The sequence below is a fragment of the Panthera tigris genome, chromosome F3 (genome assembly GCF_018350195.1).
Source record: "Panthera tigris isolate Pti1 chromosome F3, P.tigris_Pti1_mat1.1, whole genome shotgun sequence".
Taxonomy (NCBI): Eukaryota; Metazoa; Chordata; class Mammalia; order Carnivora; family Felidae; genus Panthera; species Panthera tigris.
This window is the reverse complement of record NC_056678.1, coordinates 64,275,580-64,303,504: the sequence shown is the minus strand read 5'-3', so window position 1 is coordinate 64,303,504 and position 27,925 is coordinate 64,275,580. Positions and strand designations below refer to the sequence as shown.

The window sequence follows — 27,925 nt, the reverse complement described above, 5'->3', positions numbered from 1 at the left end:
TACTGCTTTGATTACTAAAGTTTTGTAGTATATCTTGAAATCTCGTATCATGATACTTCCAAATTTGTTCTTCTTTTTCAAGATTGCTTTGGCTATTCAGGTTCTTGTGTGATTCCATACAAATTTAAGCATTGTTTGTTCTAGTTCTGTGAAAAATGCTGTTGGTATTTTGGCAGGGGTTGCATTAAATCTGTATATTGCTTTGACTAACCTGGAAATTCAGTAATATTTGTTCTTCCAGTCCATGAGCATGGAATATCTTTCCATTTATTTGTGTCTTCTTCAGTTTCTTTCATCAGTGTTTTACAGTTTTCAGAGTACAGATCTTTCACCTCCTTGGTAAAGTTTATTCCTGAGTATTTTATTAATTTTGGTGCAATTGTAAATGAGATTGTTTTCTTAATTTCTCTTTCTGCTGCTTCATTATTAGTGTACAGAAATGCGATGGACTTCTGTATATTGATTTTGTACCCTGCAACCTTACTGAATTCATTTATCAGTTCTAGTGGATTTTTTTTTTTTTGGTGGAATCTTTAGGGTTTTCTATACATAGTATCATGTCATCTGCAAATAGTGAAAGTCTTACTTTTTTGTTACCAATTCAGATACATTTTATTTCTTTTTGTTGTCTAATTGCTATGGCTAGGACATACAGTACTAGTTTGAATAAAAGTGGTGAGAGTAGACTTCCTTTCTTGTTCCTGACCTTAGCGGAAAAGCTCTCAGTTTTTCACTATTAAGTATAACGTTAGCGGTGGGATTTTTTATATATGGGCTTTATTTTGTTGAGGTGTGTTCCCTCTAAACCTACCTTGTTGAGGATTTTTATCATGAATGGATGTTGTTCTTTGTCAAATGCTTTTTTTGTATCTATTGAAATGATCAGATGCTTTTTATCCTTTCTGTGTTTATGGGATGTATCATGTCATTTGATTTGTGAATATTGAACCACCCTTGCATTCCAGGAATAAATCCCACTTGATCATGGTGAGTGATTTTTTTTAATGTATTGCTGGATTTGGTTTGCTAATTTTTTTGTTGAGGATTTTTGTATCTATGTTCATCAGAAATATTGACCTGTAGTTCTCTCTCTCTCTCTCTCTCTCTGGTAGTGTCTTTTTTTTTTTTTTTTAATTTTTTTTTAACGTTTATTTATTTTTGAGACAGAGTGAGACAGAGCATGAACGGGGGAGGGGCAGAGAGAGAGGGAGACACAGAATCGGAAGCAGGCTCCAGGCTCTGAGCCATCAGCCCAGAGCCCGACGCGGGGCTCGAACTCACGGACCGTGAGATCGTGACCTGGGCCGAAGTCGGACGTCTAACCGACTGAGCCACCCAGGCGCCCCTCTCTGGTAGTGTCTTTATCTGGTTTGGAATCAGGGTAATGCTAGCCTCATAGAGTGAATTTAGAAGTTTCCTTCCTCTCTTATTTTTTGGAATGGTTTGAGAATAATAGGCATTAACTCTTCTTTAAATGTTTGGTAGAATTCATCTATGAAGATGTCAAGTCCCGGATTTTTTGTTTTGGGAGTTTTTTGATTATTGATTCAATTTCATTGATGGTAATCAGTCTGTTCAAATTTTCTATTTCTTCCTGATTCAGTTTTGGGAGGTTATATTTTCTAGGCATTTATCCATTTCTTCTAGATTGTGCAATTTATTGACATATAATTTTTCATAATATTCTCTTATAATCCTTTGTACTTTTGTGTGTCAGTTATTTATCCTCTTTCATTTCGGATTTTGTTTACTTGAGTTTTCTCTCTCTCTCTCTCTCTATCTGTCTGAGTCTAGCTAAAGGCCTATCAATTTTGTTGACCTTTTCGAAGAAACAGCTCCTGGTTTCATTGATCTGTTCTATTGTTTGTTTGTCTGTTTTGAAGTTTTGATTTCATTTATTTCTGCTCTCATCTTGATTATTTCTTTCCTTCGACTGGTTTGGGGTTTTGTTTGTTCTTCTTTTGTAGCTCCTTTAGGTGTAAAATTAGGTTGTTTATGTCAGATTTTTCTTGCTTCTTGATGTAGGCCTATATTGCTATAAACTTCCTTCTTAGAACAACTTTTGCTGCATCCCAAAGATTTTGGACTGTTGTGTTTTCATTTTCATTTTCTACGTGTATTTTTTTTATTTCCTCTGATCTCTTGGTTGACTCATTCATTGTTTAATAGCATGTTATTTAACCTCCATGTGTTTGTATCTTTTCCAAACTTTTTCTTGTGATTCATTTCTAGTTTCATAGTGTTGTGGTCAGAAAAGATGCAGATATGACTTTGATTTTTTTAAGTTTGTTGAGACTGGTTTGGTGGCCAAGTATGTGACCTATTGTGGAGAATGCTGATGAGCACGTGAAAAGAATGTGTATTCTGCTGTTTTAGGATGAAATGTTGTGAATATATCTATTAGATCCATCTGTTCCAATATGTCATTCAAAGCCACTTGTTTCCTTGTTGATTTTCTGTTTGGATGATCTATCCATTGATGTAAGTGGGGTGTTAAAGGCCCCTGCTAGTATTGTATTACTATCAATTACTTCCTTTTCTTTATGTTTGTTACTAGCTGCTTTATGTATTTGGGTACTTCTATGTTGGGTTCATAAATATTTACAATTGTTATATATTCTCATTGGATTGTACCCTTTACGATTACATAGTGTCCTTTTTCTCTTGTCACACTCTTTGTCTTAAAGCCCATTTTGTCAATCATGTCAATTATTGCTTTGCCAGCTTTTTTTTTTTTTTTCATGTCCATTCACATAATCAATGATTTTCCATCACTTCACTTTTAATCTGCATGGGTCTTTAGGTTTGAAATGAGTCTCTCATAGGCAGCATATAAATAGATCTTGCTTTTTTTTATCCATTCTGCCATGCTATGTCTTTTGACTGGAGCTTTCAGTCCACTTACATTCAAAATAGTTATTGACAGGTAGGTACTTGTTGCCATTTTGTTGTTTGTTTTATGGTTGTTTTTGTAGTTCTCTTTCTTCTCTGGCTCTCTTCTCTCACCATTTGTTGGCTTTCTTAGTGATATACTTGGATTCTTTTCTGTTTATTTCTTTGCATATCTATCACTGATTTTTGATTTGTGGTTACCATTAGGTCTATATATAACATCTGTTTCATATAGCAGCCTGTATTAATTTAATGGTCATTCAAATTTGAACCTATTCTTTACTCATCTCCCTCCCACATGTTAGGTATACGGTGCCATACTTTACATCTTTTTATTTTGTGAATCCTTTGACTGATCTCTATAGATAAATTTATTTTTATTGCTTTTGTGCTTCCTACTTTTCTCACTCCTACTTATGATCTTTCCTTTCCATTCAAAGAGTCCCCTTTAACATTTCTTGCGGGGCTGGTTTAGTAGTCATGGATTCCCTTAACATCTGTCTGGGAAACTCCTTGTGTCTCCTTCTATTCTGAATAATAGCTTTGCCTGATAGAGTATTTTTGGTTGCAGGTTTTTTCCTTTCAGCACTTTGAATATATCATGCCACTCCCTTTTGTCCTGCAAAGTTTCTACTGAAAAATTAGCTCATAGCCTTATGGGATTCTCCCTTGCATGTAACTGTTTTCTTTTCTCTTGGTGTTCTTAAATTATTCTCTTATCACTACTTTTTGCCATTTTAATTCCTATGTGTTTGGTGTGGACGTCCTTGGGAGATTTTGGGGGGCTCTCTGTGTCTCCTGGATCTGGCTTTCTGTTTCAGAAATCAGATTCAGCAAGTTTTTACTATTATTTCTTCAAATTCTCTTCTCCTTCTGGGATCCTTATAATGCTATTATTACACTTGATGGTGTTGCTGAGCTCCCGGTCTATTTTCTTTTTTTCTAATTATTTTTTTCCTCTGTTCAGCTTGATTGTTTTCCATTACTCTGTCTTCCATGTCACTGATCTGTTCTGCTTTCTCTGGTCTTTTTATTCCATCTGTGTATTTTTAATTTCAGTTGTTGAGTTCTTCTTCTCTGCGTGGTTCTTTTTATGTTTTCTATCTCTTTTTTAAAGAGAGGTCTTCCACTCCACTGAGGTCCTCCACTCTTCTCAAGTCCAGTGAGTATCTTTATGACCATTACTCTAAATTCTTTATCAGACATACTACTTATCTCCATTTCTTTTATTTCTGTTGCCATGATTTTGTCTTGTTCTCTCATTTGGGACATAGTCTTCTGTTTCCTCATTTTATCTAACTCTCTGTATCTGTTTATATGTGGTAGGAAAGTCAGTTTCATCTCCTGCTCTTCAAAGTAGTGGCTTGGGGTGCCTGGGTGGCTCAGTCAGTTAAGCATCCAGCTTCAGCTCAGGTCATGATCTTACAGCTCATGAGTTCAAGCCCCATGTCAGGCTCTGTGCTGACAGCTCAGAGCCTGGAGACTGCTTCAGATTCTGTCTCCCTCTCTCCCTGCCCCTCCCCTGCTTGTGCTCTGTCTCTCTGTATATAAAATATAAATAAACATTTGAAAAAAGTAGTGGCTTTATGAAGAAGAGGACCTAGAGTGCCCTGCAGTGCAGTGTCCCTTGTTCACCAGAACTTGGAGCTTCAGGGGTGTCTCCTATGTGTGTTGTGTATGCCCTGCTGTTGTGGCTGAGCCACTTTTGCCTTCAGTCCAGTCATCTGCAATGGCTGTCCTTTCCTGTTGTGGGCAGGGTTTGGTCCTTGTGTTGTTAGTGGGTCAATCTAGGGCCCTGGCCTTGAGTCAATTCAGACCAAGCATTTGCCAGAGATGCGGTAGCACTGAACTGCAGGATGCTTTCCTTGTTTTGTTTCCAGAAAAGCTTTCATTGGTGGGCAGGGCCTGTAGTCAGACCAGATGTCTGTCCCCGGCCCATTGCTGGCCCCTGCTGGCACTGCTTGCACACTGCCAGGCTTGTGGCCTCACTTTGGATGGGCTCCATCCAAGAGTGCATTGGAGGGGGCAGGGCCACAAGAGAAAGCAGGGGCAGGCTTGGCAGCATTATCAAGGTTTGCGCTGGTTGGTTGCAGAAGGGGAGCTGTAGCCAATGGGAACCAGGCAGGCTGGGTTGGAGGGGACAGATCTGCAAAAGCGGTGGGGCCGGAGGAGGGGGGATTAGTGTGGAGGACAGGGTGTCTGGTGTTAGCAAGGTTTGTTCAGGTCTGCCGTGGGAGGGGACCTAGAACAGAGGCATAACTGGAGAGGGCATATCTATGGGAGAATGCAGGGGTGGAGTGTGCGGCTAGCAAGTTAGGTATTAAGTGTTGGCCCTACACTGGTTCCCACAGGTGTCCATGTGTCTGGGCTGGCGGGCCAGGGAGGGATATGATTTCCACCAGCTCCCTTGTTCCTGGAGAAGCTCTCAACAATCTCTGCCCCTACAGCACACACTCTGAGATTAGTAAACAAATGTCTTTCCCATATATTACAGGGGTTTCAAACTGCTGCTTCTATGTTGTATCTCCAGAGCCGTTTGTGGTGCTGCCTTTTTAAGGGCAGGTACTCAGTTTCCTCTCCCCCTCCCAGAGCTGAGCCCACTGACTTTTAGTTTCAGGTGTTAGGGCACCTAGGCGCCTCAGTCAGTTGAGCATCCGACCTCAGCTCAGGTCATGATCTCACAGCTCGTGGGTTTGAGCCCCAAGTCAGGCTCTGTGCTGACAGCTCAGAGCCTGGAGCCTGGAGCCTGCTTCAGATTCTATGTCTTCCTCTCTCTCTGCCCCTCCCCCACTCGTGCTCTGTCTCTCTCTTTCTCAAAATTAGACATTAAAAAATAATGTTTAAGTTCCAGGTGTTAAGCCCCACTGATTGTAAGAACTCATGAAATGAGGCCCCACTGTTGTTCAAAACTAAATGTTATGAGGACTCATCTTCCCTGTATGAGAGTCTGTTTCTGTCCCCTCTTGCACCTTCCCTCCCTTGGACAGTCCTGTGTGTCCATTTAGCTCCCAACTGTATCTCTGCCCTCCCCACCCTCTCTTTGATGTGACCTCTTCTATACATTTAGCTGTGGAGAGTTTGTTCTGCTAGTCTTCAGGTCGTTTTCTGGGTTATTTACGTTGATGTGGGTGCTACCTGGTTGTATCCATGGGACAAAGTGAGCTTGGGGTCCTCTTACTCTGCCATCTTCCCCAGAAATCCAATATGTTGTTAGGTTTTTAAAGGGTTCAGAACAGTATATATAGTATGCTATCATGTATGCATCTATACCTAGGATATTTCTAGAAAGATCAACAAGAAATGCCTCGGAATAATTCCTGGGGAGAGGAAATAGGTGTCTGGGACAAGATAGCTTGCTTTTTAAATTATATACTCTTTCGTGTATCTTTTCAATTTTATGTATTACTAATTCCCCAAAAAAGCAAACTTAAACACACACCTGTACACACACACACACACACACACACACACACAGTGGATAGGGGAAATGGAACAAAAGGGAAGGAAAGGACTAGGAAGAAGTTCTGGAAACACAATGGGTCATAAATTCAGATCAAAAGACAAAAGGAACTCAAGAATCTAGAGGCAGAGCTCCCTACTCCACAGTGTTTGGGGCTGACTTATTTATCCATTTATTCACCAAACATTCAAGAGTGACTTTCATGGGCCGAGCCTGTGTTAGACGTCCAGGCACAGGCATTGGCCCTGTCCTCAAGTAGTTCAGATACTGATGGGGAGAGGAGTAATCAGTCATGTTGAGTCATGGAAATAACACCTGTCGAGGATCTACGGAAATGCAGAAAAGAGGCAGTCTAGCCTGAAAACTTCCCCTTGAAGGATGCTGACTTCTTCCTTCTCTGCCTAGCTCTTCTGTCATCATCACCTTCTTCTCTCAGCCTTGTCCTGCTGCAGAAGGAATGTGAGTAGTCTCATTGCTGTTGTCCATACAGAGCAGGTGCAGGTGCCTCGAGTTGTCGTGGAGTCCGTGAACATGTCTGATAGTGCCTCCTGCAACATTACCTTGATTTGCTCTGTGGAGAGGGCAGGGGCAAGTGTTCTGTACAGCTGGACCCCGAAGAACACCCATGCTTCTGAATCCCATGGGGCCTCCACCATCACCATCTACTGGATGCCGTGTGACCCAGACCTGCCATACACCTGCACAGCCAGGAACCCAGTCAGCCAGAGCACCTCTGGCCCCATCCATGCCCGGCAGTTCTGTACAGGTACAGGTTCCACTTAGGCCCTCCTGGCGATTCCAGAAAGTCTGAGTAGCTATGGAACCCTGCCAGGGTTCTGGCAGGACACGGGTGGAATAGGGAGGCAAGAAGATAGGCTTGAAGACCCCTTATACTCTACCATCTGAGGCCTGAGAGAGACTGACGGGGCATGTAGGAACTACCAGGGAACTGAAACTCTAAGGGTAGAACAAGGGAAGGGAAGAGAGTTTGGATGAAGGGATCCAGTTTGTTCTTTGCTTGGGTGGGGGTATCCCCTGGGGTCTCCTCAGAAGGTCAGGAAGGGCAGGAGAGGACCGGGTATGTGAAAGGCAGAGCCAGGTGCATACCTGTCTGTGACAAGTGTTCCGCAGGGATGCCTCATGATAGGAAGGGAAACGGGGTGTGGGCAGGAGAGCACGTGGGACTTCAGTCTCCTTCAGGCAGGCTGAGGGTTAATAGGGCCAGTAACTAAAGTCCCAATGTCTCATCTCTGATTGCAGCTCCGGGAGCCTCCAGAGGAGGATCAACGGGGGAGACAGTGGTGGGGATCCTCGGGGAGTCAGTCACCCTCCCCCTAACACTCTCGGCCAGTCGCCACGTGAATAACATTGTCTGGATGTTTAACACATCTATTATCACCAAAAAGCAGGAAGTGAAGCCCAAGATTCCTGACAAGAACTCTGGCCAAGACTACTCCCTGAAGATTGGCCAGCTAAAGATGGAGAATGCCGGCCACTACTATGCCTACGTGTGTTCAGAGGCCTCCGGAGTCATCAGCAGAAGACATTTCACCCTGCTCATCTACCGTGAGTTTCTGAGCAGAGCGCTAAGCATTAGATGCCTTCCCTGAAATGTTTCTCCTCTTTGCTGCTTTCCCTGCCTCCTGCTTCCCTCAAGCCTCTCCTCCTACCAAAATGCCTCGGGCCACCTGAACAACTGTTGGGTCCGCACCAGTCAACTCACAGGAGGAAAAATTTTTAACCAGCAGCTGGGCAAAATCCACCTACCGATGTCCCCCTTCTAGACTTCCAGTTAGGTCTCCACCACCCAACTTTCAATACTCGCCACTGTTTTCCTGCATCGCTTATCGTTTTGTGGGGGGTTTTTTTTATAGAATATTATCATTTTTGAATAAGAGAACAGCTGGCTGGAGTGGAATTGGAGAAGACTGAGGAGAAAGCCTTTAGTGTCCAAAGACCCTCTGACCCCCCCCCCCCCCCACGAGGGCCGCTTGGCTCTCCTGTCATCACTTCCCCTGCCTGGGTTTGTTGATGTCTAAGTAGCTGAAAAGAGTCACTGTCCATGGTCCTGCTAAAGTATGCTGGGAGTCAGCTAGTCCACGCCGATAGCAGCTGTGACTCAAATGTAATTTTTTTTTAAGCGAGAAGATTTAGTAAAAATAATAATGCACCGGGAACAACTGATGCCCATCTTACATTTCTGTTAAAATTGCTAACATTTATTGGGCACTAACTCTGTGTCAGTGCTGCACTCACCTCTCTACACTTTATCTCCTGAATAAAAAAAACTTAGACGATGGCACCTCAACACATAAGCCTTGAAGAGTCTTTGGAGCACATGGTATGTTGTGCTTACTTGTGTGGAAGTAAGTGGACTATTGTGCTTACTTGCTCGTCCTTCACAGGGTACTCTATAGAATGATGTGGTATCTTTGTTTTTCTACTTTTTATTAACTCCTTTAACATCCAAGCATCCAAGCATCCAAGAGTTGAACTGATATGTCTGAGATTTCACGGCCACTAAGGGAAAGGCCAAGTGCACTCCAAAATGTCCGTGACTCCTGGAGGCACTTTCTCAGCCCTAAGGCAGTTCCAACACACAATTTCATGAGCATATTCTGAATGAGTAAAGATGTGGCGACTGCCCAGTGGGTGGGCCTGACTCTACATGAGGTCTTTCTCCTCACACAGGGAGGCTGAAGAAGCCAAAAGTTACCGGGAGCCTTGAGCTCAGTGAGGATGGCATCTGCAGGGTCAGCCTGACATGTTCAGTGGAGGACAGTGGACACAATGTGACATACTTATGGACCTTCCTACAGAAAGGAACTGTCATGTCCCAAGGGGGATCTCACCTCAATATCTCTTGGAGAAGTGATGAAAATCATCCCAACTTCACATGTACCACCAGGAACCCTGTCAGCAAGAGCTTCCAGTCATTTCTTCCCGGCGACATCTGCCCAGGTTGCCTTTGATCCAAGAGTCTGCATTCTGAGTGGTTCTTTATGAAGTGCAGCGAGGGAGTGTGGGCGAGAGTACTTTAGAGTAGCACATTCCAATAGAAATATAATGGAAACCACACACGCAATTCACATTTTCTAATAGCCACATTAGATAAAGCAAAAAGCAACAAGTAACATTAACTTCAGTAATATCTTTTGCTTAACCCACTATATCCAAATATCATCATTTCAATATGTAGCCGATATGCAATTATCCTTGAGATAATTTACATTTCATGCTGTGCTAAGTCTCTGAAATCCGGTACGTTTTTACAGTAACAGCACATCTCAATTCAGATGCCAAATTTTCATGGGAAGTACTTGATCTGTATTCAGATTTCATAAAACTTAGAGTTGAGAAGCTAGATTCACATATCCAAGTTGCTCCAAACCTACTTATCAGGTTTTTCAATAAGAAACTGAATAGCCATACTTCAATTTCAATTTTTAAAAATTAAATAAAATAAGCAATTCAGCTCCAGAGTCATCCTGGCCACATTCCAATGGCTCCTGCCATGGCTCGTGGCCACTATACTTGAGACTAGAAGCAAGAAATGAAGCCCTGGTGGCTCTTACTAGAGGCCCGGCACTAGTCTAGGTCCTGGTGAGTTTTAACACAGTCAGCTTTACAATGGTCTTATGTGGCAAATGTTCTTATTATTCTCCATTACATGAAGAAACCGAGACTCAGAAAGTATAAGGGACTTGAGCAAGGCCACACAACAAAAGCATGATTGAAACCCTGAGTTCTGTGCTCTGTTCTGCTCTCGAAGGAAGTAGAAAAAAAGGAAGGTTTACCTAGAATGTGACGAGGCTAGGTCAGGCTAGCAGATGGATTTAGAGCCCAATTAGGTGGGAATTTTGACTCTGTCTTGAGCCCGGAACTGCCCTTATATCATTGACAGAAAGGAGCGGTGTAGTGTGATGGATAAGGGTGTTTAAGAATCAGGCAGCCTACGTTCAAATCCCGTTCAGGATGAACTCTCTGCGACACCGGGCAAGGGGCTCTACCTAGAGACAGTGTCTGTCATCAGACAGACTACAGCTTCTTGTCCAGAACAATACCTGCTCAATGAATAGTTGTAGAATGAATGAAAAGGAATATGCTCTGCAATAGCATGAAATTTTAAGAGGCAGGTAGGATGGTCATTATGCTGTGTTCACTGATTGTTCCAACCTCCCTACCATTATTTATACTAATACCATTCATTTCCTCTCCAAAGGGCAGGAGAGAAACATGAAGCTCTACATCGGACTCTCCTTGGTGGCTCTTGTTCTTCTGTGCTTTGGGATCTCCATCTGGTGGTGCATGTGGAAGCAAAAAGGACGGCGTGGGTTTCTGAGATCAGTGGCATCTGCCCTAGACCATATCCTGGGACCTTTGCAGGCTTGTCTGTCCTCTCATGATCCCCCCTCCCCCACACTCCCTCCTCCCCCCCCCCCCGCCCCTCCTCCGTCTATCCGAAGACCTCATTTCTTCTCAGAGTGATGGGGAGGAGGGGTGCTCGTTGTGGGGAAGGCAGGGAAGGAGCTGGCCTTAGGGACAAACGTTACCAGAGACTCAAAAATGACCAGAGCTCTCCATCTCTCACCCCTACTTTGTCCTTCGAGCCAGCTTAGTTCTTTCCTACGGACCCCAGCTGACGGGTGGGGTGGAGTGTACCACAACACAGCAATTGCTGTCTCCAGACGCACACCTACTAGGAGATACGCCACCGGGAAGAGAAAAAAAGAGGTTTCCCTCCAACTCTCATTTGAAAGATCTCTGATTGGCCTGGCCTCGGGTCATGTGACCATGGCTTGGCCCAATCACCGTGGCCAAGGGGATTAGCTATTATGATTGGCAGCTCCCTCGGAATCTCATATTGCAGTGGAAATGGACTAATTGCCAGAAAAAGCCTATTGGTTAGAACACATAGGATCCCTGGAATAATTGATGAGAGCCAACAAACCAATCTGAGGAGGGGCTACCACAGATGGGGCCGAGGGATGGCAGGAGGCTCCAGGGCCTTCTTCTCAGCTGAAGATGACCTTAGACTCTGGTCGCCCTTTCACATCAGGTTCCTGCTCACATCAGGGTTCACCTCCTCCCTAAAGCCTCTTCCTTGGCCGTGTCCCCAGAAATCTCTCCCCGTCTGTTTCGATGCTCACGAAATCAGACGCCTCTCTCCTCACAGCCCTACTGATAAATCTTCTCTACCTTCGTTTCTCAGACTCAGTCCCAGACTCCAGCTCCAACCAAGCTGAAACCCCAGCGGATGCGCCAGGTAATATCACCAATGACACAGGCTATGGGGTCCCTGGGCCCGATGGAAGCTCCAAGGCCTGGCTATTTATTCTGTGTGGTCTGCCAACCAGCGACAGGAGTATCACCCAGGAGCTTGGTAGAAACGCAAATCTTGGGCACCGCCCCAGAATACTGAGCTCTAGTCTGCATCTTCACAAGGTGAATCATATACCTGTTAAAGTCTGAGAAATAATGTGGTTTGGAGAAGGAAGGCGGTTTGGGGCACAGAAACCACAATGAGGATGGACTCCAGAGAGAAGGTGACCAAAGCTAGGAGAGGCGGCCTGCCCTCTGGGGTCTCTAGAGCTCCTCAGGCTTTGATCATTACCACTTGAACGTGGCCTCCGATGAGGGCGGAGTCATGTTCCTCATTCTGAGAATGGAGACACAAAGGCCAGGTAGAATGGCAAATCCGCGGCAGAAGCCAAACTAAAACCCAATGAAAATTAAGCCCGTGAGACTGTCTAGACACCTATGACCCAAGAGCATCACTGAGGAAGTAGTTTCCCAATTTCTGAAAAACTAAGGCATGCTTGCTTCAAACGAAATACAGCGCAACACCCCAACAGCACAAAGTGTGTGAAGGTGCACCTGTCCTGACAGGTGTTGGGGTGGTGAGCTGAGATGCCTGCATCTTACCTTCCCACCCCCGTTCCCATCCCTTGGTGTCCTCAATTACCACCTTGAACTCTAAGCTCTGGAGTTCTAAGGAATCCCCAAACTCTACCCACTCAAACAAATCCTGCTTTTAAAAACCCCTGGTAACCCCTCCCGGAGGAGATCCCCCCATGGAGATGTACTAAGAGGAGGGACTGGGTGGGAGGCCAGGGGCTCAAATAATCCAACAGTGCAGGCTTCTCTGAAGAAAAGTATAACCAAGAGAAAGGGGCCAAGAAACAGGACGGAGGCTAAGTGTGGAGCTTCCCACCAGCTACCTCCTCACAGCTGGCAGGGCAGACCCTGGTCTCCGCCAGCCTGTGCCCTCATTCCTTGGCACCCCGGGCACAGTAGGAGGAGTAAGGGAGTACTGGGGACACCACTGTCACCCCTGCCCTTCCGCCCTCCCCAGCGCCCCTTTCCTCCACTCCCATGGTCTGCTTCTTTAGCCTCTCCACCATCTCTCCAAAGCCTCTCCATCTTCTGTCACTGCCTAGGTTCATGCTGTCACCATTTTTTTTTGTTTTATTGAATAGGATTTTTTTTTTTAATTGAAAACTCATATAGTCACATGGTATACAATTAAATCTCCCTCCAAATCCCAATCTCCTAGTCTCTCCAGCGGCCTTCATTGTTAGGATGTATTTCTAAATCCTTTCAGAGCCTTTTAACGCATTTACAGGCGTCAGATATATTTGTGCGTGCGTGCATGTGCGTGTGTGTGGTGGGTGCGTGGGTGGGTGCCCTTCATTTAATTACACATATGGAAGCAATCTGCAACATTTTTCTGAAACTTGCTTTTTGAATTTAACCGAATATCCTAGGAATATTAACATATGTGTATGAAGACTGACTCCCATTTATTCCATCCTACGGATGTGCCTTAATTTATTTCACCAGACCTCATCACTAGACATTCCCATTCCTTGTTACTTCTTCCCTAAAATAGCATACTAGTTTCCTAACTGGCCATTCCTTCTCCTTTCTATCCCTCCTCCTTCAAGAGCAGGTCTGGGGCACCCGGGTGGCTCAGTTGTTTAGGCATCTGACTCTAGATTTCGGCTCAGTTCATGATCTCACAGTTGTGACATGGAGCCCCCCATCGGGCTCCTGGTTGGGCAAGGAGCCTGCTTAAGATCCTTCCTCCCCTCTCTCCCTTTGCCTCTCCGCCACTCACTCACATGCCCATGTGCATTCCCTCTCTCTCTCTCTCTCTCTCTCTCTCTCTCTCTCTCAAGAAAAAAATAAAACAAAATAAAATAAAGAAGAGCAGGCATAATGACCTTTGTGTTTTCCCAGAGTACCCATCATGGCACTTAGGGTGGCTCACCCAATGGGGCCACTTCTGCTCCCTGAGAGTTGCTAAGTCGTCACACGTGAATGCTTGAAGGGAAGGAGGAAGGGAGAGTGGGATGCAACCCCCTAAGGGAAGACTGGAGAACAGCCTCTCCTCCAGTTCTTAAGGCCTCACCCGGGGTAGAAGTCAGAGTAGCTTGGCTCCTTCCACAAAACAAGAAAGAGGCGGGGGCGGCCATACTTCCTACCGACCCTGCACAATGTGTTCAAAACTCACCGCTGGCCACACACTGTGCAACATGCTCTCCCAAGGGTATGAGAAGCTGGACACTCTTCTCAAGACTGCCAAGCAACGGTCTAGGCCCCCCTCTGCCAGCAGCTCTGACAGCAGTGGAACAACCGAGGAGACGACAGACATGGTCAAGGCTGGAAGAGGCCAGGAGGACACTGGACCTGACTCGGCTTCTGAGAGGCCAGCAGAGTACGATCTCGTCATGCTGAGGAATGCACCTGCACCTACGGCCCAAGACAACACGGTGTATGCGCAAGTATTCCTCAACTTGCAGGTGAGCCCTTTTGACCAGTACACCTTCCCACCTCCTCCAGTTCTAACACCATCCAATATCCTGGATGACTTAGTCCCCCCACACGGGGAGCCAGGACCAGCAGCACACGAGCAGACAAGTGTGGCTCTGCTCATGTTAACCAAACCTTGGGCTCCCTTGGAGTGAAGGAGCTCGTCCTCGGCTCCCAATCTTGGGCCATTAATAAGGGAGATGTCAAACAACCAGAAGCGCTGTACCCACCGCACTAAGACAGCCACCGCCCTCTGTGTGAAATCTGAACCTGGTGGGGTGTCCCCTCTCCTTAGGGGCTGAGAGTGACCCCCTGAAAAGCTCTCATCTGGTGAGTACAGATAGTCTGATGTTGATCTGTTACAGGGAAAGACCCTAGCTCCTCAGCAGAAGGAGGGTTTGGCCACAATCTACAGCTGTATCCAGACACCCCAGAAGGTGAGAACAATTTTCTCTGTATCCCGAGGCTCTTAAAGTAAGGAATTATTGTGCAGACCATTTTTTTTTATTATTAGATTTTTTTTTTAATATATGAAATTTATTGTCAAATTGGTTTCCATACAACACCCAATGCTCATCCCAACAGGTGCCCTCCTCAATACCCATCACCCACCCTGCCCTCCCTCCCACCCCCCATCAACCCTCAGTTTGTTCTCAGTTTTTAACAGTCTCTTATGCTTTGGCTCTCTCCCACTCTAACCTCTTTTTTTTTTTTTTCCTTCCCCTCCCCCATGGGTTCCTGTTAAGTTTCTCAGGATCCACATAAGAGTGAAACCATATGGTATCTGTCTTTCTCTGTATGGCTTATTTCACTTAGCATCACACTCTCCAGTTCCATCCACGTTGCTACAAAGGGCCATATTTCATTCTTTCTCATTGCCACGTAGTACTCCATTGTGTATATAAACCACAATTTCTTTATCCATTCATCAGTTGATGGACCTTTAGGCTCTTTCCATAATTTGGCTATAGTTGAGAGTGCTGCTATAAACATTGGGGTACAAGTGCCCCTGTGCATCAGTACTCCTGTATCCCTTGGATAAATTCCTAGCAGTGCTATTGCTGGGTCATAGGGTAGGTCTATTTTTAATTTTCTGAGGAACCTCCACACTGCTTTCCAGAGCGGCTTGTGCAGACCATTTTAACTGAAAGTCCTAGATTCCCATGACAAAGGAGCTTAAGTCCTACCCACTGTCCACCCCCAGACACACTCTGTGGTCAATAGAGATGCTTACACAAATGTTTCCGATTTATATCTGTTTGGCCAAAGGCTGAACATTTCTAATTGAATTAATAATATTTTTTACTGATTATTCTTACCACTAACTAGCATAAGGGGCTGCAAACACAAATAGTGTATAATCTATGTATATTTCTAAATCTATTTCTTTTTTTTTTCCTTTTTCTATAGCTAATCTTTATTGCTTACGTTGTGCCAGGAATTGTGCTAAATGCTTCACAAGTTGTTGTTGTTGTTGTTATTGTTGTTTTTAATGTTTACTTATTTTTGAGAGGAGGAGAGAGAGAGAAAGAGAGAGAGCAAGCAGGAGAGGGATAGAGAGAGAGGGAGACAGAATCTGAAGCAGCTCCAGGCTCTAAGCTGTCAGCACAGAGCCCAAGGTGGGGCTCGAACTCACGAACCGTGAGATCATGATCTGAGCTGAAGTCTCATGCTTCACCAACTAAGCCACCCACATGCCTCCTAAATCTATTTCTAACCCCATCTCAATCCACCAAAATGGCAATTTCCCCAAATAATTAGAAATTAGCCAAGAGTCCAATGCCAAGATGTTTTGGAGAATGTGCCATTAACTACAATACATTGGTTTTATTGTGGTGTTAAAAGATCCCTTAATGGTAGAACTTACCATTAAATAATAATAATAACCCACTTTAACACGAAATTTTACAGTTTACAAAACATTGATATTCTCGCGTGATCCTTAGGACAGCTCTATAAATGTGCTGTCATCCCGAAGCCGAGATCCGGAGAAGTTAAATTTGCCTAAAGTCATACAGATAGTAGTTGGACTTTAAGTATTAAAAACCACAAGGAGCTTTAAAATAATCCTGAGTAATCTTAAACAATTAACCTTGGCTTGAATCTAGCTTCCTGCTTCATTTTCACTTCCCTGAGAACATTGGGTTCATATATACTTTTGCTTTCAAATCTCCAGAATTCCCTCCCTGTTTTCCTCCTTGTTTTAACATGTCCAAACAAGATTTTTTTTCACGTGTATTTTATTTATTTTGAGAGAGAGAGAACGTGCAAGCAGGGGAGGAGCAGAGAGAGGGAGAGAGAGAACCCCAAGCAGGCTCCAAGCTCAGCGTGGAGCCCAACACGGGGCTCGATCTCACGACCCTGAGATCATGACCTGAGTCAAAACCAGGAGTCGGATGCCCCACTAACTGAGCTGCCCAGGTACCCCCAAAACAAGACTTTAAAAAAAGAAGAACCCTCAAAGCTCTTCAGTTATGCTACTTCCCTGTGATTGATGAATCAATCAATCAGTAGACATTTATTGAACACCTTTTGTTTGCCCAGAACTGGGCTGAGGGCTCTGGGGATTCAGATGTGCTTAAGGCACCATCCTTAACCTTGAAGACCTGTTGTCTTATTGGCTTTTGGTGGAGGAGTGGAGTCGCTTCAGTCACCTGCAGGGACAAGGAAAAGACTCTACATTAGTTGGGCAGTTCCCAAGCGTTTTCCAGACATTGGAAGCGGAAGATACCACTGCACTGAGGTAGACAGGAAAGGCTCCACGAAAAAATTAATTTGAATTAGACCTTAAAAGATGGATAGAGGGGCGCCTGGGTGGCTCAGTCCGTTAAACATCCGACTTCAGCTCTGGTCACGATCTCGTGGTTCGTGGGTTTGAGCCCCAAATCGTGCTCTGTGCTGATAGTGCAGAACCTGCTTGGGATTCTCCCTCCCTCTCTCTCTCTCTCTGCCCCTCCCCCACTCGGGTACCCGCATGTACTCTCTCTCTCTCTCTCTCTCTCTCTCTCTCTCAAATAAACTTGAAAAACTGGACAGAATTTGCTCAGTAAAAGTTTGTGCAGATGTGTAGCTCAGTTCAACCAGCATTGGCCTCCTGTCCTGTCTTGTGGGAACGTGGCCTATGCTGAGCCAGTAAGGGACGTCACCTATGGCCTTGAGGCCACACCTGTACTTTTCGCTGGATTCTCTCTGACCTGGCCCTCTGTGTTTGGGCCAACGCTGGTCAATCTTAAAGTCAGGGACGTCAGTCCCTGCTCTGAGTTTCAGAATGGCCTGGAGTCCCCACGTGTCCGGTCAGTGGTACGTGGGTCCCACCCCAGGGACTCCAGACCCCTGCAGCCACCCTCATCCACAGCCTAAGTGGAAAGCAATGCGTTTCCCCAGCCAAGGTCTTAACAGGATTTATCCTTTGCCTTCAGAATTTTGAGGACCCGTCCTGATTCTGGGTCCCCTAAGGCTCTCGTTGCCCACTTGGGCAGGAAATTCTCAAACTTATTTTCGGACCCAAGTCCCGGCACGACATCTCGAAGGTTTATGCCACCGTCAAGCTATTGCCGGCCCCCCGCCTCCCCTGCTCCCTGCATCTGCTCAGAGCCCTCCCTGAACAGTCTCCAACAAGGAGTCCTCAGAACCCTGGGACCACGAAGGCCTACTGGTCTGGGCCATGACTTTGATCCATAATCTCTGCCACCCGAAATAGCTTGACATCTTTACATTCTCCAGCTGGGGCAGAGGCTGAGTTCATTAGACCATGGCTTCTTGAGAGCGAGGCCTTTTATTGTCATTTTGTAGCCCCTCACCCTGCAGCGCTAAACTGTCCTCTCTCTCCCTCACGGAGAGCCTAGCCAACTTCCCCTTAGGAGAGTCCCCATAAATGCCTGCCGTCAGCTCGATGGATTGTTCCATTGCTGGGCCAGTCCATATGATCCTACTTCTACACCATGGACCTGGCCTCGCCTCCCTCTCTCACCGGCACAGGGGTGAGGAAACCAGGGCCTCCCAGGCTTTATTAACCATATTCTTGTGTGTCTTTTGGCTCACAGGTGGTGGTGCCACCACAGCAGAATGATCTGGAGTCTCCTGAAACCCCTACCTATGAAAATTTGGACTGAAAAGAAAAGCAGCTGCTGCTTCCCTCCCTGTGGTCAGAGAGGGTTCTGGACTGCGTAGGGCCTGGCACTCTTCCAGACAGAGCACTTCAGAACTGCCTTCAGCGTCTCAGAGGTGCCTGGGTTTGACCCTCGCCCTTCCTTTCACCCTTGTAACTTCCCAAGCTCATGAACAGATCAGACACAGGCTCCTTCTGGGAGTCCCTGGCCTTCGAGAGGCCCCTGCTCCATCCATCTCCACGCAGGCTCAGTTTCCCCGCCTCAGTTCAGATGCACCACCTTAGAGCTTTGCCAAGGCTGGCCACATGTGGTTGAAAGGGCCCTGGACCTTCACACCATCTTCTAAACAGGTGATAAAATGGATCCAACAGATATTCTCACTCATGGGCACGAAGATCTGTGTAAAATTATGTCCACTGCAGTATCTTTTAAAATAGAAGGACAGGGGCGCCTGGGTGGCTCAGTCGGTTAAGCGTCCGACTTCAGCTCAGGTCACGATCTCGCGTTCCGTGAGTTCGAGCCCCGCGTCGGGCTCTGGGCTGATGGCTCGGAGCCTGGAGCCTGCTTCCGATTCTGTGTCTCCCTCTCTCTCTGCCCCTCCCCCATTCATGCTCTGTCTCTCTCTGTCTCAAAAATAAATAAAACCTTAAAAAAAAATTTTTTTTAAATAATAATAAATAAAATAAAATAAAATAAAATAGGACAGAGGGGCACCTGCGTGGCTCAGTCGATTAAGTGGCCGACTTTGCTCAGGTCTCGCTGTTCATGAGTTCGAGACCCACGTCAGGCTCTGTGCTGGCAGCTCGGAGCCTGGAGCCTGCTTCCGATTCTGTGTCTCCCGCTCTCTCAGCCCCTCCTCCATTCATGCTCTGTCTCTGTCAAAAATAAACTTTAAAAAAGGGGCGCCTGGGTGGCTCAGTCGGTTGAGCGTCCGACTTCGGCTCAGGTCACGATCTCACAGTTTGGGGGTTCAAGCCCCGCATCGGGCTCTGTGCTGACAGCTCAGAGCCTGGAGCCTGCTTGGGATTCTGTGTCTCCTGCTCTCTCTGCCCCTCCCCCACTTGTGCTCAGTCTCTCTCTGTCTCTCAAAAATAAATAATAATGTAAAAAAAATGTTTTTAATAAAAAAGTAAACTTAAAAAAATTGAATGAAAGAACAGAAATAGCCTAAATGTCCATTTAGGAAGAATCTGGCTAAATGCCCAATGGCGTATCCAGGCAACAGCAAGCCCTGCCACTTTTGTAAAGAAAGTAAAGACCAGTGTGTGCTAATAAGAAATGAGCTCTAAGAACGGAAAGAACAGGGTCCAACACAGTATGTGTCCCTTGCTACCAGTTGGATAAAGAAGAAATGTGTATCGGGGCACCGGGGTGGCTCAGTCGGTTAAGCAGTCGACTCTTGATTACGGCTCAGGTCATGATCTCATGGTTCGTGGGTTCGAGCCCCACATCGGGCTCTACTCTGGCACCACAGTCTGTTTGGGATTCTCTCTCTCCCTCTCTCTCTCTCTCTCGCTCTCTCAAAAATAAATACATGTTAAAAAAATAAATAAAAACGAAGAAATGTAGATCTGTATGCTTATGTAGTCATGCAAAAGCTCTGAAAGAAAATAACAAAAAAACTTATCAGGGGCTGCCTCTGGGGAGTGAACTAGGTTGTTGTTTTTACTGTATACTTCTTTGTACCTCGGATTTCTTTTTTTAATCATATGTGTGTATCATTCTTTGGATATCTTTTTTAAGGGCTTAAAATGCCCCTTCCACATAAACTTCCCATATTTACCCAAAGGAACTTCCCTCCTTATTGTCAGGTCCGGCTGCAGAACAGTCATAGTATGTCTCCTCTCCCCCAGACTGTAGCACAGCCTTATCCCCCTGTGAGTTGTTCTACCCTTGACTTGTATTCATGATACTATAGTGTACGTTTGTGTCACATGCACCTCGAAGCCCATTTTTTTTTTTAATTTAAGTTTCTTTATTTTTGAGAGAGAGTGAGCGAGCACAAGCAGGGGAGGGGCAGAGAGAGGGAGGGAGACACAGAATCTGAAGCAGGCTCCAGGCTCTGAGCTGTCAGCACAGAGCCCGACGCGGGGCTCGAACCCACGGACCGTGAGATCGTGACCTGAGCTGAAGTCGGATGCTTAACTGACTGAGCCACCCAGGAATCTCAAAGCCCATTTATGTCCTTTAACGTTGGAATTCTGCTGTCATACTCTCCTGCACGTGGCCGTGGAGTCAGTAAATCTTCTGTGTCCTACAGTGGGTACCCCCCGGGGGCCAAGCAATGCTCCATACACAGCAGGAGCTTAATTACTGCTTGTTCGCTGGCTGGTCGTCGCATGGATAATTATCCTTGTAAGGCGTTATTTCAGAAGCTCAATGAAGACACATAATATGATGGTGTTGTACCTTATTACACCCCAGAATACAGCGTCCCCAAAAGCCCTGGGCCCCGAGGGTCTCTTCTGCTGCTTAGATAAATCTGGCCAGCTCAACATCTACACGACTCAGGATGCATGAAAGGCCAAGTCAGTGGCGAATGTCTTTGGTGTTCACCTGAGCTGTTCCAACACCCGTCATTTCCGGCTCCTTCTGCTTCCAGACTCCTGACACTGCAACTCAGCTCCCAGTACGTGCCCCAGACCCCCAGACTCCTTTTGCATCTGTTTTCCTGGTTTTTAGCCCTGACACCTCCTCCAAAGTGTGGTCTGTCCACATCTGTCTCCAGGAGGAAGCCAGCCAACCGGCCGCACAGCCCCCAGGGGACAGGGACCAGGCAGGACCTGAGCAAGTGTGTACTGTGTGGCTCTCCCCCACGAGACCGAGTGGCCCCGGATCAGGGAATCCCGGGATCGTCTGCTCCAGTGTGAACAAGGCTGGGAGACCCCGATAGATTGCAAGGAGTCCAGACCCCTCTCCGTAGGAATGAAACACACATGTGTTTAGTGATGGGCGCAACTGCCCTTTGGCTACGACAGAGAGGGAAAGTACAGAATACGGAGGGGACGCATTCAGAAAAGAAATTTAGATTGCCTCCGAATAACAGCATAGTCTTCTGTTAAATTCATATGTTAAATACAGAGCGGGGTAATTGAAGAACCAGGCTCCACGTGCTGCCTTAGGGCGTCTGGTCTCTGAGTCGGACCTCTTCCCGTTCACCCTCACCCGTCTCCTGGGCTCAGCCAGAGTCTCAGGCCGGGGCCCCACAGCCTGGTGGAAGAGTCTGGCCCGAGGACGCTGGGAGCCCAGCAGAGTGCCTAGCTCGCAGCTGCTCGGCTGGCTGAGCCCTCCCTCCAGCAAGCGTCGTGGAGAGCGCTCATCGGCACTCAGAACTTGAACAGAATACGGTCTCTAATTGTGAAGAAGCTAAGACAGATTTCTGAACATGTGTTTTTAATCAATAACGGGTTAATAATCACACATCATACCGCAGACAAAACTGGTCCCACGGCCCAGTTACCGGGACAGCGTGGACTCACGGTGATTTTTCCACTCTGAGATGGGTTTACTTTGTACCATCTACTCTCACTCCTGCCCTCTCCCTTGTGACCAAGCGGCCAGAGGTAAAGGTTTACTATGTGGCGGGGGAGTTTTTCCTCTGTATCTGAGGACAGCCTAGGTCCGGTCCCTTGGAGAACCTGCCGGCAGCTTACAGCTACTCAGTTCATCCTCGTGGGGTGGAGCTGTTTCTCTCCCCCTGAGTCACCATGATCTTTCCTTCCCCTTTGGAAGAGGGGCCTGGGGCAGGGGAGGGTCTAGCAATGTGGTCATCTCAGATTAAAGAAGAGGAGAAGATGAGGAACACGTTAGAAATCCAGGGGAAGGGATCTTGATGCTAATAATACAACACTCTGCATTTGCATAGCACCTGCTTTGCAGTCTTTCGCGAACTACCCAACCTCTCCGCCCAGTCTTGTCCAGTCTGTAAGTTGAGAGATATTATTTAACAGTCTTGGCTGAGAGAAATCATGTTAAAAACAAGATATAGACCCTGAACGAACTCCCGTATCCTCTCCAGACCAGGCACCGTTCTGTAGACTCATGTGGTATCATCCACTGGGCTGAGTCCCAAAGCAGATACTGGGATGTGAGAGAAGGGGGACCAGCGGCAGCAACTACGAATATACAGAAAAGTTCTCCAGCTCCCTGCGGCTCAGTCGAGCAGGGTTCTGGGCTTTGAGCTGTCTCTTTCCAACCTGCGGGAGAGAAGAAGAACTTCAGACCCTCCCACAGGAGAGCCTCACAACACCCTTGTGAGGTATGAACTGTTACCCCCATTTTACAGATTAAGATGGTGAAACTTGGGAGTCGTACCACAAATAACTCAGCCTCAACAACGAATATGAAGCAATGGAGGGGCTTGAACCCAGTTCCTCTGGCTCCAATCCCAGTGGTTTTTTTTTTAACCACACCACCGTTCTTCATGACTCCATCCTAGATTGCGTTGGCCCACTCAGGGTCCCCTACAACAGTGGGCTGTCCCCTGGGCTGTCCAGTTGGCGTTAATGTGGGGCTACAGCTGAAGTGCCAGGAATCCCAGCAGACACCCATCCGCCTTCTCCCTCACGACCACTGGCAACATCTTCCTTGGACCACAGGTGGAAGCTCTGGTGTACCGTGAGCCTAGTGGGTGGGAGTGCCCTCCATGCCTTCGTTTCTCTGAGTATACGTGGGAAGTACAATTATCTCTACCCCCATAGCATTCTGTGAAGATTAAATGAGATCATTGACTTGAAACCACTGTCGGGCTACAATATACCTAATACACCTCCGATATACCCTCAACTGTTGAGTCTCTGTTTTCCAGTCCTTAAAGTGGCCTGATGGGAATCCATTCAACTACCAGGATCAATGGTCACTTTACAGTGTCTGCCCCCAGCAGCAGCTTAAGATGACCTGTGTCCTAGAATGGTTCCCAATTACTTGCTAACTTTAGAAAATCGTTTAGATTTACTTTTCCTCCCTTCTCCACACTCCTGCCCTACACACCCTTGGAAAGGAGAGATGTCCAATGTGCAGCCCACAACTGGGGACTAGCCAGAGGACAGCCCTAATTTAAAACCCAAGCTCCCCAGTAGGAGTCCAACACCAACACATGATACAACCTTGAATTAGACCCTCACTTTCCTTCGACTTCAGATTCTTTGTCTCTAAAATGAAAATTTGGATTAGGGGATCCCTAAAACCTCTACGATTCTGAGACCCTATGCATGACTTTTTCACAAACGTACAACTTCCAGGCCATCCTGTGGGCACTAGACCCCTCCGGAAGGAGCTCCAGAATCTTACCTCTTCATAGATAGTATTACTGAGGGAAGAGCCGTGGTTCTTCTTCTTGGATTCAGACTGGAAATTCAGACAGTAAAGAGTACTTAACTTCAAGTTGGGAAATGTCCCACTCCTAACTGATGTGAGGCTCCAAAACAGACCTCTGAACCCACTTCTCACGCCCACGTACCCCTCAGGCCCGCACGTATACACATTCCCAGCACATACACGCGTGTCTTCAGACAGACCTGATGCAAATACCACCTGTGACCATGCATCTCATCAACACGTAATATGCACACCCCCACAGCGTAAGCAGTTCTAGAACACACGTGAGAACTAACCGTAACACATACCCTGACCCTGACCACGGTGAAACGCTGGAAACGTTGGAATTCAGAAGGACTTTCAGTAATACGTAGTCTCCCAAACAACACCAAGCATGTGACCCTGGCGCCTGTGACCATCCATATGTCCACGTGTTACGGCGCAGAACTTAAATGCAAATATCCCTTGAGGTGGAAGCCAAATTGACTGAATGGCTTATTGGAAGGAGAGTGAATAAAAAAGCCTGAAAACCTGTTTGAAACCCTTCCCCCCATTTGACCCTGACCTGCATGTACTCAACACTTCCGCAGTTTGGCACATTCCCAACTTCCCATACTACCCACCATGTTAAGTTTGTGTCTTCATACTGTGACTCCAACCTCGGAAATGCCATTCTTCCAACCCCTCTCCCACCCAAGGTGAAAAGATGACCGTGGGCACCAGGTACACATAAGACCTGCGAGCTCAGCTTGGAGCAGGGTTCGAGAGGACCATGATGGGTTGCCTCAGCCTGGAGCCCCCCATCAGCAGATGACTGGCCAGAACCGTTTTCTGGTTCCGTGAAAGTCACCATTGCGTCTCTCTAGGTCCTGGCTGCTCCTCTGGCTCTGGGCTATATTCTCCCACCTTGGTAACCCCTCTGGTGTCTCTCTCCGCCATAGCCTCGGCTGACCTGCTAAGGACTCCTTGGTCCCTGTGCACAAAGCACTGCCCTTCTGTCTCTGATTGTACTTGTCTCACAGAAACTCCTAGAGACACTCCTTTAATCCACTGTTCTCTTAGACTCCGACCTGTTCTTTTTCTCCAAATAGACTTCTAGTTAGCCCATTAACATTTAAGTAGAGCCCCTGAACCCGAGCGGCTCAGATACACACACAGCAGAAGACAACTCACAGGGAAGCACACACACCACACTCGGCAAACGCGCACCTGCCTGTGCACACGTGAAATACACAGCACCCCCTGTGGGAAAAGACTCACCTTCCGGGAAGGCTGTACCAATGCATACAAGGTATTTGCTTCTTGTGATGTGGAAGCAGAAGGCTAATGAGAAGACAAGAAAAGTATTTCAGAAGCATAGATCCAGGACAATCCTAGGGAGGGAGGTCACCTCTTCCACGCCTCCCCCCAGTTCTGCCCGGGCAGAGCTGAAAATGTTATTCAAAGGAGCCCTGGACTCCAAGAGGTCAGACAGCCTGGATGCTGGTCCTGCTGTGTCAGTAAACATAGCTGCTATCCGTTCAGCACTTACTGTGTACTGTAGGGTCCCCCAACCCTTATAATACACCCCTGTGATAGGAACGATCACCATTTGCCCCATTCGACAGATGAGGTTCCTAAAGGGAAAATGGCCCAAGTCAGACAGTATGTTCGCAGGAGAAGCAGAATTTAAACCCCAGACTCTCCACAGCGCTTTCCTCAGCCCCTCAAGTGCCTGCCTTTGGCAACATGCCTTCCTTCTTCTGCACCTGAACCAGGTGTCCTCAGAGGAGGTAACCGTCTTCCTTCTAAGAACTCCAGAAGAACAGGCTCCTTCTCACTCACTCAACCTCTCAGTCTGGGATGAGCTCTTCCTTGCATATACTCAGACTCCTTTCGTGGGAATCCAATGTGGCTAAAGCCAGAAAACTGGCCGATATCTTACATCTCTCTTTAAGGCGCTTTGACTTGGACCCACTATCAGTGAATCCCATTATCTTATGGGGAGCAGGACGAGGAAACGCCCAGCTTGGGAATTCCAAAGTGGCCATGAGGGTTGAGCACCTCTCTCCCTCCTCCCCTCCCTTCTTCCTCCGCTCCCCTCTTCCTTCATTGTCCTCCCTTCCCCTCTACCCCATTCACTTTCTCTTTTCCTCCTCTCTTGATCTTTCTCTGAAGCCTGTCATCATCCCCCAAGGATTTTCTCTGCCCTGCAGCTTAGCCACCAAATTGGAGAGGTTGCTCCTTCCGGACTTAATTCTTTAAAAAATAAAAAATTAACGGCACTGGGGTGGCTCAGTCGGGTAAGCCTCTGACCCTCGATTTAGGCCCATGTCACGATCTCACGGTTTGTGGGTTTGTGCCCCGTATCGGGCTCCGTGCTGACAGTGGGAAGCCTGCTTGGGGTTTCCTCTCTCCCTCTCTCTCTACCTCTCCCCTGCTCGTGCTCTCTCTCCCTCTTTCCCTCTCAAAATTAAAGAAACATTGTTTACAAAAAAGAGTTGCTTTTAATTTTTTTTAATTTTTAAAAATGGAAACTTAAAAATCTTTAAGCCATTTTTATCAGAGACTTTTCATCACTGCCACCTAGAGGCAGTGTCACCCTTGAAAGAGATACCCTGGCCTAGGTTGTAATGTTGTTTTAGTTGTCGAAATTAGAGGATGTTTCTCCAGTTTAGGGGCGAATGTCTGTAATCCCAGCATGTTAGAGGTGGGGAGGGGCAGGTGGAGTAGAGGCTCAGAAGCCCTTTAGCTCAGCTTTGCCACCACCCAAGTCTGTGGCCTGGGGCACGTTAGTTAACCTGTGTCTGTTTCCTCATCTGAGAAATGGAGGTTGTGTGAGACCTACTTCGTGAGGCTGCTTTGTGAGATTCATTAAGGAAATAGACGTGGGGGCGTCTGGGTGGCTCAGTCGGTTAAGCGTCTGACTCTTGAGCTCAGGTCACGATCTCACTGTTCACGAGTTCGAGCCCCATGTAAGGCTCTGCCCTCACAGTGCAGAGTCTGCTTGGGATTCTCTCTCTCTCCCTCCCTCTGCCCATCCTGGGCTCTCTCTCTGTCTCTCTCTCTCAAACTAAATAAAATAAACTTTAAAGGAGTGAAAATAGACACGGTAAGGACTTAATAAATGTTATCGTGAAGTCATAATAAAAGAGAACAATCCAGATCCATTCCTGAAAACACATATAATAAAGAGCAGAGATTTTCTGAAAAACTATAAGGGCCCAAGTATTGGCAGTAGAAGGGAGGGAGAACAGAAGCTGGGTCCCCTGACGAGCTCCCTCTTCCTGCTGACTATCTGGGCCACGCCTGCTGCCAGGCATGGAGAGAGAAAGAATGCCTGCACCGGTCTCCCCCGCTCTGTTCAGCTCTGCCAAGGTACTTCAGAACCACATGGATCTTTCCACCAACTTAACGCAGACTCTAGGAGGACCAGGCTCTTATTTTGCCGTTCAAGAGTGCAAGCTTCCCTTGGGGTGCCTGGGTGGCTTAGTCGGTTGAGCGGCCGACTTCGCCTCAGGTCACGATCTCGCGGTCCGTGAGTTCGAGCCCCGCGTTGGGCTCTGTGCTGACAGCTCAGAGCCTGGAGTCTGTTTCGGATTCTGTGTCTCCCTCTCTCTGACCCTCCCCCGTTCATGCTCTGTCCCTCTCTGTCTCAAAAATAAATAAACGTTAAAAAAAAAATTTTTTTTAAAAGAGTGCGAGCTTCCGAAAGGCATCAGGAAGCCCCATAGACAGGCATGGAATGGATTCGAGAAAACAGAGCCGTACCTGGGACTGGATCACGGAGTAGATGGTGCTCCCTTCTCCAGGGGGATTCGGCTTCTGCTCCTGCACAAGAAATTGTAAAAGGGGGGTGGGGGAAGGGCCTGGGTAGCTCCGTCTATTGAGCGTCTGAGTTCCGATTTTGGCTCGGGTCATCATTTCACAGTTCGCGAGACCGAGCCCAGCGTCAGGCTCCACACTGATGGCACAGAGCCTGCCGGGAATTCTCTCTCTCCCTCTCTTTCTGCCCCTCCCCCGCCTGCTCTCTCCCTCTCTCTCTCTCTCAAAATAAGTAAACATTTAAAAAAAAGAAAGAAAGAAAAGAGCACCTGGGTGGCTCAGTCAGTTAAGTGCCCGACTTCAGCTCAGGTCATGATCTCACGGCTCATGGGTTCGAGACCCGCGTCGGGCTCTGTGCTGACAGCTCGGAGCCTGGAGCCTGCTTCGGATTCCGTGTCTCCCTCTCCCTCTGCCTCTCCCCCCATCTCTCTCTCAAAAATAAACAAACATTACCAAAAAAATTTTTTTAAAGAGGGTCTCCTGGAAGAAGGTTGTCATTAATCACCCCAGGATGGGGAAAAACAGTAGA

The 27,925-nt window shown here is 46.8% G+C and overlaps 2 protein-coding genes across 12 annotated transcripts in view; one reads left to right on the top strand and one right to left on the bottom strand.

The window, feature by feature from the left end:
• The window catches only part of LY9 (lymphocyte antigen 9), a 28,718-nt gene extending 9,957 nt beyond the window's left edge, over positions 1-18,761 (top strand). The window contains exons 3-10 of one of the 9 annotated variants that reach the window (XM_015542152.2): positions 6,843-7,118; positions 7,613-7,918; positions 9,044-9,313; positions 10,575-10,742; positions 11,565-11,618; positions 13,904-14,157; positions 14,533-14,604; positions 18,211-18,761. In XM_015542152.2, the coding sequence (XP_015397638.2) occupies positions 6,843-7,118; positions 7,613-7,918; positions 9,044-9,313; positions 10,575-10,742; positions 11,565-11,618; positions 13,904-14,157; positions 14,533-14,604; positions 18,211-18,279 (1,469 nt within the window). In that variant the 3' untranslated portion in view covers positions 18,280-18,761. The other 8 variants (XR_006213852.1, XM_042975964.1, XM_015542151.2 and 5 more) reach the window with 8 other exon arrangements.
• A 1,620-nt stretch (positions 18,762-20,381) lies between these two features.
• Positions 20,382-27,925, bottom strand: part of CD244 (CD244 molecule) — a 31,258-nt gene continuing 23,714 nt past the window's right edge. For 2 of the 3 annotated variants that reach the window (XM_042976159.1, XM_042976160.1), the window contains 4 exons: positions 27,343-27,402; positions 24,853-24,915; positions 23,566-23,622; positions 20,382-22,472 (listed from right to left, as the gene is read on the bottom strand). In XM_042976159.1, the coding sequence (XP_042832093.1) occupies positions 22,392-22,472; positions 23,566-23,622; positions 24,853-24,915; positions 27,343-27,402 (261 nt within the window). In that variant the 3' untranslated portion in view covers positions 20,382-22,391. Of the gene's footprint in view, positions 22,473-23,565; positions 23,623-24,852; positions 24,916-27,342; positions 27,403-27,925 lie in introns of those variants that run through there. The other variant, XM_015542156.2, reaches the window with a different exon arrangement.